Genomic DNA, 22,153 nt, shown 5'->3' on the forward strand with positions numbered 1-22,153 from the left:
GAAACCAACAAGACTTAAAAATCAGATAATCAGGAAGGTTTAAAGGACCTCTAGAAGTTTGGTCCTGCCATAATGACTGCTTCCCACACCTCCCCAGGCAGGGCACAGCACACTGCCCCAACTACATCCACTTGGGATTTGAATACCTCCAAGGATGGAGATCCCACACCCATTCTGGGCAACCTGTTCCAGTGTCTGACCATCTTCACAGCTTCTTCTCTTTAAACAGCACTTTTTTTGTCAGTTAGTGCCTCAGTGCCTCTCAGGTGCCACAAGAAGAGTGTGGCTCTATTTCCTTTGCTTCATGCCATTAGATATTTATAATCTTTGCTAAGATTTCCCCCTAAGCCTTTCCTTCTAGAGGCTAAACACTCCCATCACCCTCAGAATGCCTGTGTTCTCACTTTTCAGACAACAAAATCTTCAAAAACACAAGTACATTGTTCAGTTTTGACTATACTATGAACAAAGGAGATCAGATTTCCTTATGTTACAGGTTACCCATAAAACAGAACTTCAATACATTTTGGTTTATAATGGCTCCTCACCTCGATCTGCTATTCTCTTCATCAACTGGTGCTCTCCCCATTTAATCAGATATTTAAGGATATCTTGCTCACTTGCCTGGTAGAAATAAAAAGTCAGCAATCTGTACATGCTCAGTTTAATGTCACACCAAAATCAATCAATCAATCACACACACAGGTCTTTCAAAGCTCTGAAGAAACACAACTGTACCAAAGCAAGAAGGAGTTGCACTGTATGATCTGCTTACTGCTTTCTCCTCATATTTTGAGGCAGTACCACTGGTATAGCACCACCATCATTTCTACACTCATGTCACTTACTGAATCCCTAGGAAGAGGGAAAAGAGTTTTCTAGGGAAGGATAAATTTGATTTAGTTCGGAAACTTAGAGGTATTAAATTTGAATTACTGAATTTCATTAAAAGGAGCAGTTCTGCCTCTGAGTGTTTGGATCTTTTGTTTAACATTATAAATTCAGCATCTGCACAGCCTGGAAAGCTATGGAAATAATTAAGCCCTCTAAATTATCATCTATGTGAAGAGAAAGATTTTCAGGAACACTATAAATAAAGCAACTTTGCTTTGCTCATACCTATATACCTGCACTAACCAGTAACCACTCAGCATTCTTATAGGAAAAAATCATGTACTACAAAAATTCAAAGTTACCTACATAATTTTCTTAACAACTAGGGTAGGAAATTTAGTCATAATATACAGTCTCACAGAAGATCAACAGTGCTGTTACTGACATTTTTGAAATGTTTAAAGTAAACAAAACTTACCAAAAAAACCCCACTTCAAATAATCTCCAACAATTTATCCTTTAAAATTTAAAGACTTCAAAAAATCCAGTTATCTTTCAGCTATAAAAGGCTGGTCATTAGTATAAAGATAACTCCCATGAAGAGAAATGGCAACAAAAATATAAAAGCTTTCTAGTGGTCAGTATGGTTTTCTCTCCCTAATACCACACAGTCACTGAAGGAAAGTCACAAAAAAAGCCAAATTCTGCCATACATGTCAGAAAAGGTATTTTTCTGTCCCCCCAAAAAAATAAATTAAGTCTTCTGAACGATTACTAGTTTACTAGCTCCCACTGCCCCCAATTAGTATGTATGCTGTTACAGCAAAACTACTACCACCACATAATTGTACAAAACTCTTACACACATGAGGCAAATGTTAGGTTCAGAAATGCTTCGCTTAAAATAATTTGCAGCCATTTATAAACTATTATTAGGCTTCTCAGCAATATCAAATATCACTTTTGAGTGTGTTACAAGCCAAGAACAAGATAGTTTCCTTAATCACTACTTCAGTTTCATTCTTGTGTATTATAAAAGCAGTTCTTGGTGTGTTCACACCCACTCTCGCCTACAATTTCAAGTCAGCTACTCCAGTAATGGTGTAACATATCCTGCCTGCAGCAGGACCAGCTGCATCCTGCACTGCAGGTTACCTGTAGATAGTCAGACTGAATAGCTGTGAGCAGGTGGTCCTTGCTGAGTTCATAGAAGACCTCTGAAGTCATGACCTGGGTAAACTCCTCACAGAGGAAATGCAGAGCCTGACGATGGACCCACTTGGAACCGTATGGCTGAGAGCTCCACTTCAGGATGGCAATTAAGGTGTCCAGTGAGATGCTCTCAGCAATAATATCTTCACAGCCTAGGAAACAAAAATCAATGATGTTATTACAGACACACTTTGATCCTGAAGGAATAATACTTGTGGCTAAATCTGGAATCCCAGTGAGAGTAAAACCAGAAGTGTCCTACAGATCAAGGTTGAAAACAGGGTTAAATTCTGACTAAAAGTACAACAATTTTAACAGTGTTTTAGGATTCCAACTAGGCAACCTTTAAAAGGCACATGAAGCATCATGTCTGCTGGCATGCCTGGATGAACTGGAATTCAGCTCAACCAGAACCTCCTTTGGTCACCTGTTTACCACATTTTAAACACTGCAGACTTGAGTTTGAGTCACTGCTGTTTGCAGCAGATTCACAGAAGCCTATAAACTGTAACAAAGGTGGGATTTCCACATCCCTATCACTTTGCCCTCCTGAGACAGACCATGAGGAGGAGCAGAAACACGAGCTGTGACAGTGTTGGTACTCAGCTACTCAGCACAGGATGAGGGCAGCAAAGCATCGTTTTCTGACTCTCAGGAAAGGCAGGGAGCAGCAGCTGGTTGCTCTGGGCCACAACGCTGGCCTCTGCCCCAGTATCCAGCAAGGCACAGAGGGTGTCAGCACAGGGAGACCTCTCCTCTGACAGGGATGCAGAAGTGAAGCATCCACGAGGCAGGCCCAGGGTGAGTCTACTACAGTTTCATCATACCCACTGCTACATTAGGACTTACTTTTTCCTAGGGCACAGGTCTTGTGAAGAAGAGAGAGGAGAAAGTTAAAACTCCTGAAGGGAGATGGAGCAGATTTGGTAGAAATGAGGGGAGATATACTGTGGGAGGGCTGAAAACATGGGTACTTGGGGCTACTGAGTTAAGGCAGATGGTACCACAATGTTGATAAGTTGAGGTCTCCAACAGCACTTTGGTGATTTCATTTATACATCTGGTTTAGTGCAGAGATAGCAATTTAAAGGAAAAAAAAATCCTATTCTAGAATTATACATTCCAGTCTCAACCCACTTCAGCCACAAAATTACAGCTGTGCTTATGCCCATGAGAGGTCCCCAGCCAGTTCAGAGCTGCATGCTTACACTGCAATTCTACTTCTTATACATCATCATTTTTCTCTCAGTTTCAAGGATATTTAAAAGCTAAACTTTGTTGTTGAGAGATCTGTATCTCATTACTGAGCTCAGAGACTAAGCTGTGTAAAAAAGTGTTTAGCACAGTGATCTCAACATTTGTCAAGACACAGAAAGCTCTCCTGATGCCACATATTTTTGACCTGGTTGCATACAGGTAAGATACACTAACAACAATTAACAGAAGCAAAAGAAAAATCTTATTTTTCTACCTAGGCATACAGAATATAAATGTTCACACCATTTCCATTGCAACTAATAACATGAAGCACACATCATTAAGCAGTAAGTAGTAATAAGTGAAAAACCTACTTCAAGTAGAAGGGAATCTGTCATAATTCCCCAGATTCCTAAAGGATAAAATCTTAAGTCTTAAAAAGTTTTGGTCAAGGATCTGAAAAACAGTGTTAAAAAACTCAAACCAAACAAACAAAAAACCCAAACAATTAAACCACTCAAAAAACTCCTATCATAAAAAAAGCTCCAAATACTTCAACATGTGTCAGAAACATAAGTAAATGAAGCCTGAAGCTTTCCACTTCAGGACCCATATTTACTTAAAGGTCTTAATTAAGGGCTGACATTGTATTTAACTGTCGTGTACACTCCTCTCATCTTCTCTTTTGGGGCTCAGGAAAGAAAAATGTTAATTCAGGATAAATGAAAGCTAACCGTGACAAGTTGCAATTTGCTCAAAATTCCATGGCAATTCTTTAGGGTCATCTGCACATTGCACTAAGCCTTGCCCTGCTAAATCCTGACACAACATTTTGCATGCAGTTCCTCTGTTCACATGCAAGCTGACTCCAGCAGATGACTGCATCCTCCTGAACTCTAAAGGTCACACGTAAGCACTGTTCCATTTCCAAGGCAGTATGTAAACCACTCACTGGAATCAGCCACCAGGAAACTCAAACTGCAAGAGCAGAGACTCGTCTCAAAGCAAATGCCATTCCTACTGTTTAATCTGACATTTATTTTTGAACAATAAGGATGCCTGCCCCCTGCAAAGACAGAAACTGCATTTCCAGAACTGCAGTTCCAAGGGTCTGAACACCACTGATTTACAGAAACAGTGCATCAGCTCAGTCTCACTTCCTCTGTCAAGTCCAATTACTGCACAGCTACCCATAATGTGACAACATCAGGTGAAAAGCTCATTTAGGATGACTAGCAAATGAAACAGTTCTATTCCCAAGTAATTCGAACAATGGGTCAGAAGTGCAGGATTATTAAAAGTATTTCTTCTGAAGTAAGCATGAGGTAACAATTAAACTATTTTCTGAACATGTAAATGAATTGGGGCAACCCAGTTCTAGCTGTGAAAGAAACCCAGCTCCTTTTTTAATTTGGCGGAAGGTTTTTCTGCTTTAACAATCAGCCACTTGGCAAAAAAATAGTCATCTAATAGCTACAATACTGTTCTCCACAGTGGAATAAAGCATTTTTCTCTTATGAATACTATTTTATAATATTCAGGCAGCAACAGCCTTCCCAAGATCCATTTGCAGTGTCCCGAAGTGTCCCACAAGCTTCTGTGAACATTAGTGTATTTCAGAGAGTTAACTTGGGGGTCTAAAAAGATGAAAGGTAACTATCATATTTCAGAAAAATTAGGTTACTCCACGCACTCCTTTTGCTGGACAACAACAGGCTCTGCCTACAAACAAGACCCTTCTGTGGCCAGAGCTCTCTCTCAAATGCAGTTCCACAGTCCTTCCAGGCAGAAATAGCTGGAGCCCACACTTAGCATTCCCTGCTCGTAGCTTGAGATCAAGACTGTTGACAAATTAAGTGCCTACAACAATCAGCAAAAGTGGCATTAAGCAAAGTTTCTACTACAAAATTGTTAGCTTGATTTAACTCATCCTGTAGTGAAGACTTTCCCCCTTAACTTGTGCAAACCAGTGGAGCTCAGGGGAAAAAAGAAAGCAGTAAGAATTCATCTTCACACTGAACTGGAATCTAAAAGCTATTCCATGTTTTCCTATGTTTGTCTCATCAGGAGGGACCATGCTGACAATCAGGAACCACACTTTTTGAATTTGCTGGCATGTAGAGAATAGTTTGGGTGCATGGCATGTAGCTAGTCTGGGCTGCCACACGTTTGAAAGTTCAGAGATGCTCATCTCACCCATCCATGAGCACCCTTGTTACTCCAACCAAGCTTCTCACAGGAAGAAAAAGGAAAAAAGAAGATTTCATAGAATCATCAAGGTTGGAGGAGACCTCTAAGATCATCAAGTCCAACCACTGGCCTCCCACTCTGCTGTAACTCCTAAACCACATCCTCCAGAGCCAGATCCAGATGTCTATTAACATGGTGGTGACATCACCACCTCCCTGGGCAACCTACTCCAGTGCCCAACCACCCTAACAGGGAAAAAATTTGTCCTCACATCTAATCTGAATCTCAGCTTCTTTCCCATGTCTTACAGACCCGAAGCTGTAAACATGCCCTGTACTTGCTAAGGAGTCCTCAGCGGATAGCCCATGCTCACAGGCTGTGGGAACAGCCATGGAAGCTAGCCCCTCATACAGTGGTATCAAACATCATCTTCTTCCACATCACATCACCTGCTCTTCTGTCATGCTGGTGCTTGGGTGGCCACTCAGCGAGCCAGTCAGCTAATTTCCAACAATCCTGCTTCCAGCAACATCAGATCCCCAACAGCCCAAACCCTAGAGCCAGCACAAAGAACAGAAACAAGGAGACTACTGCAGCAGTACCAACCAACCTGTGTCAGATTCAAGTGACCTCATGCATCTGAGACGTGGCAATTGGAATTTAGGTTCTCCACAGTAGTACAAAAACTGTATGAGCAAGTCAAAGGAGTACACAGTACAAACAGGGACTACACCCTTTTAACTGGCTATCACATAAGCAGCAAGCCAACAATGCCTACTTTCCTGTGACTGCATTGTGAACAAGGGACCGTGTTCAACTTCCACCTTCTGGATGCAGGTTCTTTCCCAGACTATTAACATTTATTGCCTCCTGGCAGCACTGTATTTGGTCTTCAAGGAACACTACAGGTTCTTAGCTTCTCAAGGTTTTAGTGCTTTTCTTTTCTACCTCCTCCCAAAATAGTTTTATAAAATATCTTTAAACCTTAAACTGGAAAAAGAAATAAAGGAAGACCCAGAGAACCACAGGCCAATCAGTCTCACTTCCGTGTGTGGCAAGACCATGGAGCACACCCTCCTAGAAATGACGACACCAAGTTATGTGGTGCAGTCAATATGCTGGAGGGAAGGCATGCCACCCAGAGGGGAGGGATGCCACCCAGAGGGGAGGGATGCCATCCAGAGGGACCCAGACAGGCTTGAGAGATGGGCCTATGTGAACTTCATGAACTTCAATAAAGTCAAGTGCAAGGTCTGCATGTGGGTTGGGGCAATCCCAAGCACAAATACTGGCTGGACTGAGAGCAGCAGTGAGGAGGAGGATTTAGGGATGCTGGTGAATAAGAAGCTTGATATCACCCAGTGATGTGCACTTGCAGCCCAGAATGCTAACAGTGTCCTGGCTTGCATCAAAAGCAGGTGACTAACAGGACAAAGGAGGGGATTCTCCCCTCTACTCTGCTCTCATGAGACCCCACCTGGAGTGCTGCATCCAGGTCTGGGGCACCCAACATGAGGAGCACCTTGTGTGGGAGCAGGTACAGAGGAAGGCCATGAAGACCAGATGGCTAAAGTGCCTCTCCTGTGAAGACAGGCTGGGAGAGTTGGGGCTGTTCAGCCTGGAGAAGAGGAGGCTCTAGGGAGACCTTAAAGCATCTTCCAGTACCTAAAGGGGCTTAACAAAGCTGGAGAGGGACTTTTTACAAGGACATGTATGGAGGGGACAAAGGAGTAATGGCTTTAAACTGAAAGAGGTCAAGTTTAGATTACATATAGAGAAGAAATTCTTTACTGTGAGGGTGGTGAGGCACTGCATAGCTTGCACAGAGAAGCTGTGGATGCTCCATCCCTGGGAGTATTCAAGGACAGGCTGGATGGGGCTTTGAGCAGCCTGTTTTAGTGGAAGGTGTTCCTGCCCATGGTAGGGGGGCTGGAACAAGATCTTTAAGGTCCCTTCCAATCCAAACTATTCTTTGATTCTATAATTTATATTAATATTTACTTAATCATGCCCAATTTCTTTCAAAGTTTTAACTGCCAAACTAGTTACTTTGAGCATTCCTATTGCACTGATACATAACTGACACACTTGCACTAATCTGCCCACAATACATTTGTGTGTATCTAACAGTGCTACCATGGGATTCCTGCCATTTCAATGTTTCACTCCTGAGATCAAGAGTACTTTTGATGTCAGGCAGTATCTGCTTCTAGATCAAAGGCTGAGCTGCTGAATGTGGCTTTAAAATAAAGTTTCGAAGTTCTTATACTTGTCAAGGGTAAAGTCAACACCTAAAAATAAAAGGAAAACAAAAAGTCTGAAATCGAGTTATTTTATTGTCAATTTTACTTTAGAAAACTTTCTGGAATCAGCAGGCAGAAAAGATTCCCAGGCAAAACTATTTCACAAGGTCCCAGTACCCAAAAGCCTGTAACAAAACCAACTGCACCACCTCAGTGAGACTACTCATGACAGTGTGCAACAGGGCCAAGATGCAAGTAGAGGATTCACACATCCAATATAGCTATCTAATAAAATTAAGATGCCTGAAGTCAAACTTCCCTGCAACAGCAGTGGATATGGCAGTGCAGTAAGACTGGAAGTGGGGATTATTTTAACAACGTGTGAGGAACAGGACTAGGGAACTGATCTGGTTTTAATAACTGTGTTACAGAAGAGGAAGGGATAAGTGATTCCAAACCCAATCTTTGTGAGTCAATGTGTTAAAATGATCCCACTAGTACAGCTGACAGAGAGCAGCAAGGCAGCTTGAAGACACAAAAGCAGAGGCAGAGTGCAGAAACAGGCAGGCAGAGCACAGAAATGTTCCACTAAGGGACGTGCTCAAACCTCTGGGAGAGTGCTCTAATGAGGATTAGATTCCTGTGACAGCAGTGAAGAGCTTCACTTTTGGATAGTTAATAAATACTGCAGCACCCTAATAGCAGTCACAGTCCTATTAGGTGCAAATGGGTTTCAGTATGATCAGCTCTACAGATGAGATATGCTTGCTGATTAGTTCCTTTATTCAAATTAGTACATTCAAAGATCCATTTCAGTTTCTCTTGGAAGTTAAGTGACAATCCTCAGCTGAAACCAGTCAAGATGAAGACAAAGCAAATTCTAAACAAAAAAAAAATTGTCCTGCTTTACTTGGACATAAAGATTCATAGCACATACCCATACTATCACTGACTTCATCATAGGGAAACTATATTAAATTACAATACTCAGAAAAAGGAGTATCACTGTCTCAGGAATAAGAAAATTTCCATGGAAAGAATCAAAGCTGAATCATCTGCTGAAATCGAAGAAAAATTACAACATCTGGATACTTATAAAGGTCTCTGAAGAGAAATCAAACTAAAATCTGTTGAAAATAAAAACAGTTGATCAGAAGCTTTAAAATACATCAACTTCACTTGACACTCAGTTACAAACACTCAGCCAAAACTGAGTAAAATGAGTTGGAAAGAATATCCAGACTCGCATATAATGAGCCCAAAATATTTTCCAGGAAACCAGGGAGACAAGCTTTAGCAAGTTTGCAACTGGCTAGAATGAGTGAACTGAAGCAAAAACCTTGAGCCAGGGGGTGTGGAAATCTAGTGAAGAAACTGAAGACATTAGCTACTGCAAAAGCCGCTGATGGGATCAGGCAGCACTTGGGCAAAAGTGGACACCTGCTGTACCACAGAGTGGAAAAACACTGTCAAATCCAAGTGAAGAGATTCCACTGCCTGCTCAGTGGGCTCCAACACCTACACAGTGCTTCTCTTCCAGCATCACCCTGCATAACATCTAAAAGTCAGATGTTTCTGGGTGACAGCTTCCAGCACAGAATTCTGCTAGCTATGAAATCAGGGAACGGGAGGGACACTACTGAAGCAAAGATCTCTCACCTACCTCATGTTAAGGATGACACTAAGTGAGGACAAGGTGCTGTGATTAAGTGCCAAACAAGAACAGTGGTCACTAGTAAAGCACATACTTTAAGTGATCTCAGTCAAGTACAGTTTTCCCTGATCAAAGAAACTTCCTTTTTATTCTCATTATATGATTATACCAGAGCAATTCTTCCCTGCATGCACAGTACCAATGACCTAAACATGAACTCTGCAAATTAAGTATGAAACTATTAGATTCTGACTTCATTGGCATATACAGATTTTCTAGAGTGCTTACTGCTTTCTCTGTAGCTAGGGAACGCAGCACCAATTTGTAAAATCCTAATTAGTTCAAGTTAATGTCTAGAATTTCAGTATCTGAAGGGGTGCCAAATTTACATTTGCTAGTATTTGATAATATATTTCAACACTTGCCTGATTTTACTGCTTTTCTCCCCTATGTATAACAACTGCCCCAACTCCTCAATCTCAGCACTTTTGTGCTCAGGCAGGGATTTACTAGGGAAAAAAAACCTCTGAAGTGAAGGACATCCATCTACCTTCTCCCAATGACCACACCCCAAATGCTACAGCTCTGGTTCATCCAAAGGGCCACCAGAACTGAGCCCACACTGCTGCACTCACTGGCTCCAGCCATCCAAGAGTTCTGCTGAGGTGCTGCCACCCACTGCAGCCTTTCTTTTTTTTCTCCTAGAGGTAATGCTGGGGGAAAACCTCATGGGAAAAGACATCCATCTACCTTCTCCCAATGACCACACCCCAAATGCTACAGCTCTGGTTCATCCAAAGGGCCACCAGAACTGAGCCCACACTGCTGCACTCACTGGCTCCAGCCATCCAAGAGTTCTGCTGAGGTGCTGCCACCCACTGCAGCCTTTCTTTTTTTTCTCCTAGAGGTAATGCTGGGGGAAAACCTCATGGGAAAAGTTAAGACCTTGTTACCACTGACTCACAGAATATATATCCCAAACAGCACCGTTTTGTAGTGCATTAGTGAACACGGGACCAGTTTAGGACCTGCTGATCCAAGCTTGCCCAACTTAAAAGCAAGCAGAAAGAACAAAACTCAGCACCAAATAAAACATCAACCCTGTTTTTCAGCATTTAATTACACAAAAAATTAAGTCATTTTCCTACATCAGTTTACTTGTTTCTCACTGAAGTTCTCTGTCTGTCATTGCTTATCAGTTTAGCTATAACTGACACTATTTCCTCAGAGCACCTCCGGATCAAGTTGTTCCAGTTTAGGTTTCCAATCTGAGGGAAAGAATTGCACCCTGCTTATTTATGAAACAGTACATAATTATTCAGTGTCTTACTGAGGGTTTCATTCACAGTTTAATTCCCTCATTAATATTCTCTGAGCACATTAAACCTTTTTAGCACTTGTATATTTGCATGCACCAAACCCAAGAAACTGGATACTTCTATTATTTGTTTCAAGCCGTTTCCCTTTCAGTTGATCTACTGAGTTGTCCTGTTCTCAAGTACTATTCACTTGCAAATACAATATAGAAATGAACTTTACACTGCAGTTCACCTAGAGTAAAGTTTCTTGCCCTTTCTGCATTCCATTCAACATTAAGTTTCTAGGTATACTCAGAAGAAAACAACAAAACTAAGAAAGAGACAGACAGACCAGAGAGAGTCCAAAGGAATGCCACCAAAATGATCAAAGTGCTGGAGAACCAAGCCTATGAGGAGAAAGTTGGGACCTTTTCTCCCTGGAGGAGAGAAGGCTCAGAGGGACCTCATCACAGTATTGCAGTACCTTTAGGTACTGTAGGGCAGCTGTAGAGAGGACACAGGTTCTCTCTTCACAAGGAGCCACATGGAGATAACAAGAGGCAAGAGATACACGTTGCACTGGAAGACATCTCACTAAGATGTTCTTGCATCTTACAGGAACAATCGTTCACTAGAACAACCTCCCCAGGGACATAGTATAGTCCCAATCACTGAAGGTTTTCGAGGTGTGACTGGACAGAATGACAGACAATCTCATCTAGGCTCTCCTTCTCACAAAAGGTTGGATCAGATGATGTTTCAAGGCCTCTTCCAACCTGGACAGCTTTATGATTCGATGATTCTGACCCTCAGACCAGGTCAATCACATCCTATAGCAAGACACCTGAGAAAACATATCTCCTTTAACTTCTGCCAGTTTCATTGCAATACCATTATTTCAACTTTCAGCATCATCTGAATATTAGTTTCCCAATACCAAGCTCTACATGAGATACATTAGTTCTGACTAGTTTCCCGTATCTTTATCACTCTAAGCTTCATGTAACTATTAGGGGAACCCATTACAAATATGATCTCTTACTGCAGTGCCTTATACCTGCTTCTTCCCATCCACTCTTTAAGAAGTTTCCTATTTTACTGAAACCTACTTAATGGTGTGCAATATAATATTTCAAATCTTGTCAAATTGAATCTGACAGCTAAAATTTATGGACATACAGATCTATTGTACAATGTTACTTTTGTTAAAAAAATTAAACTAACTGAAAGCAATTACATTGCTGATATATCAGTGAGTTCCATTCTCCCTTTCTCAGCTCAGAAGTAAAATTCACATCCCACACCAGCAAGGGCTGAAGCAATTTCCATGTTCCACTATGTATAATATGGTCACTAAATACAAGCACTAACAGATGAAACTGCAGGCAAAGCTCTTGCCAGCACAGGAGGTACCATTAGTTCAATGATCAGTGCTGTGACACCTCACCAGAGGTTGCAATAACCTTGCAATAACCCTGGGCAGCCTTCATGTGCAGGAAATGGTATGTGATCAAGATTTAAGTGATCTTCAAGAACAATGGAAGTAGGAAAACTTTCAAACTTTTATGTCAAAATACTGACTGTCCCTGCCTTCAGTTCTGCACACAGAGAAGCAGAAATTAAAGACCTAGGACTAGTGCAATTAAGGCTGTTTAAATTTAACTTCCAACAGCACGATAGCAGGTTTGGTGTACTCCCTTTGACATAAACTACAGCAATAATCATGAGAGTTTACAGCCTTGTTAGCATATAGAGACACTTTCCAACAAGTCTAAATATTTCCTTCTCTCAACAAGGATTTATTGTATCCTCTCCCTGTAGTTTACCACCCAAAAAATGGGATTATAAAAAGTAGCTAAGGATCAGAAATATCAAGACCAGTTATACATATCTGACTTAAATAGCATGCTTCAACAATGATGTGCTAAACAGCTAAAAGCTCTCACATGACACTTCTGTCCCTAGAAAACAGATTAATTATTGACAACCTACAGATGGAAAATAAAGTCCTTTTCTAAAGAACTGTCAGCCACTGATAGTTGACAATAAGCATATTTACACTGCAAAACAGCTGAAAACTGTTCTAGTAAGGTCATACATTCTACAGCAAGGACAGTACTACATACCTTGTGCAAGCATGTTGAACTCCAAGAACAGTGCTATGTGATACAGCTCCATAGCTTCTTCAGCCCTAGTCATGTTTAGTTTTCCTGCTACAAGAGCCTGAACTTCACTTAAACTGCCCACTGAAGGACTGGAGTGCAAAACTGAGAGGTCCACCACATCTGTATACATACAGTTCAAAATGACCTTAGCGTATTTTTTTGGTATGATAGATTCATCCAATATAATTCTAGTTGGAGTTCGTAGAGTTCTGTCTGTGATTTCTTCACCAGTTCGTATCCTCCTCTGCAGCAAGTGCCGAAAAAACGGCGACCGAGACGAAATAATAGCTTTGTGAGCTCTCAGCTCTTCATCTAGACAGTTCTGACTTCCACCAAAAGTTTCAACTAAGTCCGAGTTGGATGAAAAGCTAAGAACCACATCGTAGTAGCACATATAATCGAAGAGTGTGCGCATGTCAACATCTAAGGAATTTGGTGTTCCAAATTCTTCACTAAGCTGCACAAGGATATCAACATTTTGGAATCTTGAATCCTCCATCCCAAACTCGCCCGTATAAAGGTAGTGTAACAAAGCAGAAAACATAGGCATATCGATGCCAGCTGTGTTAATATCCATTATTATTTCCGCCCCATACTCCGGGGAGGAAGAAAGCAGCGTCTTAAAAAAGGGACATCTTGCTGCCAATATCGCACGATGCACAGGGAAACAGGTTTCTTGGAATATTAAGTCTACATCAGTACAATATTTGTACTGATAAAGCTCAGCCATGTCTTTTTGTAGCGTCCTGGCTTCTGGTCTCGCCAAATTAGCTTGTAGATAAAGTTCCTTTAAGGCTGACGTTCCTTCGTATTCTTCTACCAATGCATTAACATCTCTGACGTCCCAGCCCGAGAGGAGCTCACGCATCTGCTTGGCGTGGTCAGCGGATCGGCTGGACTTCCGACGCTTAATGAATTTCTTTTTGAGGGTGGCAAGGCCAGAGGTTTTCTTCTTCTTGTCTTGAGGTTTCTCGTGGCCATGGTCAAGGCTGTACAGCTTTGATTCACAGCCATAACCTTGATGAGAGTAGGATGATGTCCCTGAAAGGTAAAAAGGAAAATTGAACATATTTTCATTTTCTAAGAAAGGGAATTAGAACCTACATTTCTACAAGTAACGGCAAACCGAAGTTTTAGTAAAATAAGCAGTAAAAAAATAGTTTAATGACAGAGTCATGCTCCTGCTTAAGGGCTATTTTTTAATTTAAGTTTATTTACAGACTTTTCACTCTAAGCCTCAGACAAGACTAGAAAATAAGAAAATACACAAACCCAACTACTACTTCTGGGCCAAAGAGGAAACCAGAAGACAACATTTGCAAATGGTATACAGATCAATAACAATCACAGGTTCATCTGAAATAGCATTTGTCCATTCTCTGCTGGGAATAGCTCACAAGTTCCCATTGGTACACTTGCGTAGCTTCTCTACTTGTTGTCTTTTTTTTTGAGCTTTGAGTTCGAAGCACATCCAATAACCAGAGTCTTTGGGGCCTTCTAAAACTTGCTCTGGATTGCACTCTCGCAGTTCCATTTGTTTCGGGTAGAATTACTCTGATGCTGTTTTGTGATGCTGTTTGGACAGTGATGCTATGGGCCAAGTCTGTCAAAACACAGTGTTCACCATGTGATTTCGAGTGATTATTTCTGGAGCTTTGAAACACACAGGAGTGATACAAAGCTGTATTTGAGAGCATGGCAACTGTAGCAATCTAAGATCACTGTATTATTTAAGCCTCAATAACTCTAAGTAAACTTACACAGTGGCTTTATGCCAAGCTAATTAAAACTCCCACAAATCATGCAATGCAATGGTTTTATAATTCATCTATTAAGGAAAACTTTGGGAAGGAGCTTTGCTTTATTTAAGGAAAGACATCTAACCATTTTAGCCAAGCTACATTAAATTTTGCTTGATCAGGCAATGTGTTATTCAACATAATTAATAATTATGTTGAAGATTTTAATAATATTAATAACATTAATCACATGGAAATGTCATGACATGCAAAAAATATCAATTTAAATTAAAAGAACAGCAGTAACTCAAGACAACCTCAACAAAGAGGTTGTGCTGCAAAATGCAGCACAAAAATTCCTTCCACATGCTATACTAGATACGACAATAGGAAAGTAGAGATTCAGCCTCCTGCTGATAGAGACAAGCCTAGAATTTCTGCTTCATTTAAAGAGCATCGATTTTTATTTCACAATAAAAGCCTAACCGCACTTTGGTCACTCTATAATGATAGATTCTGCTCCAAGAGAACATGCCAGCTCATTTCTATTTGAAGTATTCTGGATTCTAACAGCAAATTTGAGTATGCAGAACATTCTCTTGCATTCCACTAAGGAAAAAGTAGGACACCACAAGTCTCGGTTTCTTTCTTCCCCGAAGGCTGCCGTGAGGTATTACTTGCACATGAATCACCACAAAACACTAAAACGCCATTCAAACCTTTGTGCACCCTGAGCTACTTACCAGATTTAACTGTGGAAAGACTGCAACCAATGCTATTAACCCTTACAAATACACAAAACACTGCTATGAAAGCACCACCACACAACAGATGTTTTGTCAGAGGCAGAAGTAGAGATGCACCAGCCCCAACAGCTGTTGGCTCCATACCCCTCAGAGAAGGAATCTGGAAGAGAATCTTTTTGACCTGCTGTATTCCTTCATGAGGCAACAGCATTAGAAACTAGAAACAAAAAATTATTCCCCACTTCCACAGCACCGATCTATTAAATGCTGTTCAAAAACAATAGCTACTTCATGCCCCTAGACCATACCTAGCTTTGAACAAATGAATATATAACAGGAACAGATGACTGGCAAGAGAAACTACTTGGGCACTTGACAATGAAAAATGGGATCTGTTTAGTCCTTTGCATGCCTACACATTTTAGGATCTAATTATAGAGGTCTATTTAAAAAAACAAACATCTTGAACAGATGTGTCACCCTAGAAAATGGTGTGAAATCCTCCTCCTGAATGCTGCAGACAAAACAGCAACATGACTAGTTAAGCTTTTCTTAAAACAAAAGTATTTTTTACAGTAAGTACACTACACTATTTTCACTGATTTACCTCCTCTTCATAAACTGCAAGCAAATTCAACTGGCCATAGGAGCTCATCCTATGAAACTGCTGTGCTTTTCCAGAGCAGTTCTCAGCTTTTAGTATTCATCCTACATTTACCATGTAACATGGTGCAGAGCCTTAATGGTAAAGCAGCATGTCTAAACCAAACCCTTAGGCCTGAATCCAGTTTCCAGGAAAAATGCAACTAACACATATTATGCAGCTACTATAACTCTATCCCCTAGTTCTACCTTGGGGCAGCAAATAGATCTAATGCCTTCTAAATTAAAAAAAAAAAAAAACCCAACAAAAATCCAACAAAACAAAAAAGTACAACAAAAAACCCCAAACCTGTAAAAGCTGATATAACATTAAAACATTATTATTCTACAAGTAACAAACCCCTCAGCTATCAATTTTAGGATACATCTGTTTTCTACTGAGACAGCTACACGAACCAATCATCCAAACAAGAATCAAGATGAGAAAGAGCCAAACACCTCCAAGCCAGAAGAGATCTGTGTGTGATGTAGATAATACACTCATGGAACACCGTAACACCAGAAAGTTTCAGCAAGAATTTTACTCAGAACACTCCTCTGCCTTGCCTAAGATGACACAATCACATGCTTTTAGGCCTTCCTCAAAGAGTCTGAACCACAAACTTCCATAGGCAACGGGGGTCAGTAAATTCATTGTGACATACTACATCACTGGTTTCCATTTTGAGTTTAATAATGAAAAGCATCGACTAAACCTTCCACATACCACACAGAAAGTTTCTGGGGAATTTACTGAAGCCTCTGGAAATCTCTCCTCTTCAAACCTGCTCAAAATGTGTTTCAGCATGCAGATCAGCCTGTTTCCAGCCCTGTAAGGGTTTCTCTTCACTCAGTATAGTGGCAGGTTATAAAACACCAAGCTACGTAATAAAAACATTATAGCTGTGATTTTTAGAAAGTATAATATGTAAACTAGGGCAAACCTTTTACTACTGTTAGCTATGATACACTAAAAATATGTAAACCTTTAATGGGAACTTTACAGCATGGATATCCATGATGTCAGAACTAATAGCTCTTCCTTGGCATGCTATGACAGCACACATGGAATTTTTAGGCCAGAGCACAGGTCCTTACATCTAACAGTTTGTGGCCTGTCCTCTACACAGATCTCAAGAGTTGGGAGTGCTACAAAAGCTGAGACAAAATAAAGTTTACAAAGCAAGTCAGTTTTCCCTCTGCTAAGGATACCACTGTGCTTTCATTGGTGAATAAAAAGAGAAGTAACACTGAGTATCAATAACTACTTGTTCAGTGTTGCAAGCTGAAGCATAAAGGAGAAAAGCATTTATAAACTATTGATGCTATTTACTGCTAAGATCATTCTTCAGACTGTCAGGGTTGGGTTTTTTTTAAAAGGAATATTTATCTCCTCAAAAACTTCCTTCTTTCAGATTCATAACATAACTATTTATTATTTATAGTGTGTCAGTACTTAGATCTCCACTGAGGTATTTTTGTACTAGCCTGAAAAACACATAAAGGTAATGCTTGCCCCAGTTATGACTGGGATAAGAAAATAATTTCTGAAGGGCACTCCAACTCATGTTTCCAGCTAAGCAAGGGCCTTGCTTGTAAATAATACAGTTAGGACAATAAGTATCCCCATTCCCTACCTACAGGCACAGGAGGAGGAGGAAAAGTTGTCTTCAAGCCTCTTCGTTACTTTAACAGGTTTATAACCAGAGATATCCCTTCTAGCAATAAGGAAGTAATTCACTCTGACACAATGCCAATACTACAATGAATATTGATGATCAAGAAGTTCTATATGTTCCAACACAGTTTCACAGAAAATCTGAGGAAGGACAGTAGAAAACAGCAACTGCTCTTGAACTGGGAAAACTGGCATGCATGGCTTAATTATCACAAAAACCGCACTTATTTCATTTAAATAACCTGGCAACTGTTTACAAATGGCAGATCAACTCATTGTGTACAAAGGCCAAACAGATGGACAGCACCAAATTTCATGCACGATTGAGCTTGAATGGATTCAAACTGGTGACCTAGAAAAGAAAAGCTCTACGTAACAATACTGCAAGCAAATCATACCACAAATACACAATCCAGCAAGTCACTTCTGTAAGTGACAAGATAACAGAGAAGAGTTACCTATGAATGTCTGTTGTGCCTGTGAATTTCCCCCTACCCTTGGGGAACACGAGTGAGGGTAGTTAGATGCATTAGCACCCATTTTCTTCAGTCACTCAGGCATTCCGCCTGCTGGCTCTTCAATTTTAATCCCATAATCCTTTATACATCTTCAATCCCAGGTCCAGCATTCTGTTCCTCCATTCCTGAAGAACAAAAACACCAATAAGGTACTTGGTTATTTTTTTCTCAGTAGGTATTACGCGATTTCGATAAGACAAACTCAGCTTCCAGCACACAGTATTGACATAAAATAGAACCTCAAAGGCTTCCAAGATAGCTTCTTATTGGAAGGGTTAAACCAAGATGATAAATACTTTTTCTCCCACAATAATTTTCCAAACCATTCACAAATCAGTATGATAAATTGTAACACAGAACAGGATGGCTATCAAACTCTTAGCTAAGAAATCTTCAAGCATAAGTTGGTCTAGACAAGATATGCTCCTTTAACTATACCAAGAAAGACTTTTTATGCATGTTCTTATATTCCCACATTGCAAAAAATCCCAAATTGGATTATACTGATTGAGAAAGCCAGTAAGCCAATAATAAGCCAGTTGCACTGGAGGTTATACCATCATCACTGCTTTCAGCTGCATTTTTATTTCATAACATTTAAATAGTTCTCATTTGGTACTTCAGACTTGAAAAGACCTACAAATAGATTTATAATAGTAAGAATAAGATATCTAAGCAGTAAAGGAACGTTTTATTGGGCATTTGAAAGCATTTGAGGAAATCTGCGTTCATTGCTAAATATACAACAAACACATTCTAATTTATTCCTGTATTAGCAGTGTTAAAACACACTAAAATGCAAGTTACCACATGAAGAACTGTTACTGTCAACTCGTGTGCCCCTTCCAAAACACACACATGCAGATAAGAGAGTGACACAAAGCTAAAGTCTATATGAAGAATTTCTTAGACTCCATTGTATATTAGACTCCACAGCTGAATTAAACTGCACTGTCACAGGTATACCTGTATTTGCTATATGCTCCCAAATTTATCTCCTTTCTTGCAACACCTCTGGCATGTTAAACTGGCCAAGTAAGAGCCAGGCAAGGGCACGTGTTTCAAGGAAGCTGCAGCACTGTTCCAGTCTCCTCTGCTCACTTTAATGCTCTGTTTATTTCTGGCACGAGGAGCTGAGAAAAGGGAGTTCCTGTGACGCTGGAAGGTGAGATATGATTCTCAGTAGAGACGCACACCTGGCCTCTTAGTCAAAAACTGCAGTGCAGATGCTGGGGAGCAGAAAGTGAGAGACAGGCCATGAAGGAAAAGGCTGCAAATTGCTGTAGGCACAGAGATAGTGCCTGGAATTAGTGCTCCAGGATTTGAGAGCTGGCTACACGAGGCAGAAGAGTAGGGAAGGGTTTGGAACGCTGCCTTACAGATGTGGGTGAAACACAGGCATGGGACTGAAAGAAGCGTAAGAGTGCATTATTTCCAGCCATCTGATGCCTTAAAACAGGTTCCTAAAAATTATACTTTTTGGCATTTATGATCTACGACACGAGATGTTTCCAAAAAGGAGCCACACCACCTCACACTAGACATGATGCACAGGCAGAATCGCTGCTCTGGAGCACACACAGCCCAGCTCAGCCTCACACAGCTGCAGTCTGCTGATCACTGGCTGAGGTCTGCTAAAGCAGGAGACACAACCATCACACCACCACAGCAGCTTCCCTGGTATTGCACAAACTAACCTGAGCCAACCTACAGGCTTGCAAATGAGAAAGGGGATGCCTCCATGCCTGCCCTCCCTAGCAAGGTGGCCAGGTCACCTCAACTGCATATCATCTTGAACTTGTCTCCATGCAGATTTGTCTTGCTACACATCAGGAAACAAAGATAAAATACCTTCCTACATGAGTAGTGAGCCTACTCAGGATGAAGTTAGAACCAAAGCACATGCAACCTCAGGCCAGCAAACAGCAGTAAATCTTCTCAGCAAACACAGGCTGTTGGATCAGCTCAGTCTTAGCCAATGCATGTACTCATTTCCTCCCTTGTGCAGAAATAAGTTAGCTATTCTAAGAGAACAGAATCCATATGGATGCAGATCTTTTCTTCAGACATGAAAACCTCCACTGATTTAAGAAAAACACCTTAGAAAATAATTTAGTTCAAACAGCGACACTCCAAGTGATTCGGTACCCACACAGAATATGTTGCTTGAATGTGGTGTCAGTTTCCAGATGGAATTGGTTACATCCAGGAAGAGTCACCTTTCAGTCTGAATACTAACTCTCTCACAAATAAAGACCAGCAACCTGAGCAGATATTCCAACAACTTCCCTTTTCTCAGCTGCAATTGGACTTGGTTCATTTGGACTAGAGTCCTGGAATAATGCCATTGTTATTCCACTTTCCTCTTCCGTATTCAGCTGTGGTGTGATAACTTCTCTATTAGATGTCCACTAACAGCTTTCAGCTCTTGACACAGGAAAGAGCACAGGAGCTAAGTAAAAACAATCTGTTGGGGTTTTTTTTGCCTTACTAAGCAAGCACTAACTATACAAAACAGTCTCAGATTTGAAGTCAGTATCTTCCACCTCCTTCCACTTGGCAACAAGTATGCCCCAAAAGATGGAAGGAGTATATACAACTGTTAATGCTATTAGCAGTTAATGCTTGAATTTGCAAACCAGGATTTAAATTAACTCGAAAATTAATCATTAAAGGTGCCTAAAATATACAACACATAAAATAATTTTATTCAGAGGTTTACCACAGCAACACTGTTACACACTAAGCCCAAGTGAGTACCAAGGAGAATGAATTCACTCACTAAATTTAAAACATGTAACTTAAATAATAGAGGACAATGTTGAAATAGGATCATATTGAAACTGTATACATGAATACATTCATTTACATAAACTATATATGCACATATTTATAGAAGGACACTCAAACATGCCAGGTTTCAGCGGAGATGACTATGGTTAGTCATTTACAGATGCCAAAATTTCCTGTGACTCCTTTCAAAATTAACCACGCAATGAACGTGCATGGGCTGATTCCTTGAGAGCATTTAGCATCTCTGAATTAAAGATGCTGCAGTTCATAACAAAGTGTGTTGAGACCCAATGGCTCAAAACTGGTCATCGCTTCAGTTCCACTACTACTGTCCTTAATCTTGTGTATCAGCCCAAAGTACAATACTTGTATTTTTTTATTACATCACTAAATATTACAAGACTTTGTATCACCCATGTTGTATTTTCCAAACAATTTAAACTGGCACCCATATCCACTCTTCCTACCTTGTTTGATCTGTCCCAAATATTTTGTGAACCAGGCAAACTGACCCACATTAAAACCAACCTAAGCAACAAGTTTAAGCATTATCAGTCACCCAACTTGTTTGTTATGCCATCACATGAATATTTGCAGTAGCACAGGTGGAAGAAGAACATGAAGACAAGCTTACTAGTCTTTGTAGTAGACTTGTCATGATGACTTGCAGTAATGTAGTAGAAACAACTACATGAACTGGGATTGCATCTTTTGACAGCAAGGTATACTCAAACCACTCATGGATTTAAGTGGGGGTTTTTTTTGGTTTGTTTTGCTAAGGTTCACTTGAGCCTCTACACTAAACCTAGCCTACCAGAACAGAAGTCAGTCTAGCACATAACCTGCTGATTGAGTCAATATATCTCAGTCACTGCAAAAATGCCAAGGAAGCTGTTTTCCCATGGTGGAAGACACTTGTAAAAGGAGATGAATATTAAAGCAAAGAAAAACCTCCAAACCACAAGCTGTCTTTGCACAAGTCACCCTGCATACCAAAACCTTCCCTATTTCAACTTAAGAATTTTTTTAATCCCATTTTAGCCCCAGAATAGTCACGGAATGTTGTTTGTTATAAAAACTACCATCAGATGAACTTTTTCTCGCCTTTGTATTAAAGTTCACATGCATCCACGTAAGCATTACCAAAATGAAACTAAACTCAGCATCTGCTGACCAACTGCCAGAGGATCTCTTGCTGAGAACAGTGACGCACACACAGATGTGCATTATGTACTCACACATGA

General features: G+C 40.5%; 1 protein-coding gene across 1 annotated transcript in view; it reads right to left on the reverse strand.

The window, feature by feature from the left end:
- The window catches only part of BTBD7 (BTB (POZ) domain containing 7), a 30,790-nt gene extending 12,652 nt beyond the window's left edge, over nt 1-18,138 (reverse strand). The window contains exons 1-4 of the mRNA XM_009070126.1: nt 18,057-18,138; nt 12,755-13,834; nt 1,990-2,198; nt 549-624 (exon numbers count right to left, since the gene is read on the reverse strand). Coding sequence (XP_009068374.1) covers nt 549-624; nt 1,990-2,198; nt 12,755-13,834; nt 18,057-18,138 — 1,447 coding nt within the window. The remainder of the gene's footprint in view (nt 1-548; nt 625-1,989; nt 2,199-12,754; nt 13,835-18,056) is intronic.
- Between the last annotated feature and the right edge of the window lie 4,015 nt (nt 18,139-22,153).

Source organism: Acanthisitta chloris, unplaced genomic scaffold (assembly GCF_000695815.1).
Source record: "Acanthisitta chloris isolate BGI_N310 unplaced genomic scaffold, ASM69581v1 scaffold14792, whole genome shotgun sequence".
Taxonomy (NCBI): domain Eukaryota; kingdom Metazoa; phylum Chordata; class Aves; order Passeriformes; family Acanthisittidae; genus Acanthisitta; species Acanthisitta chloris.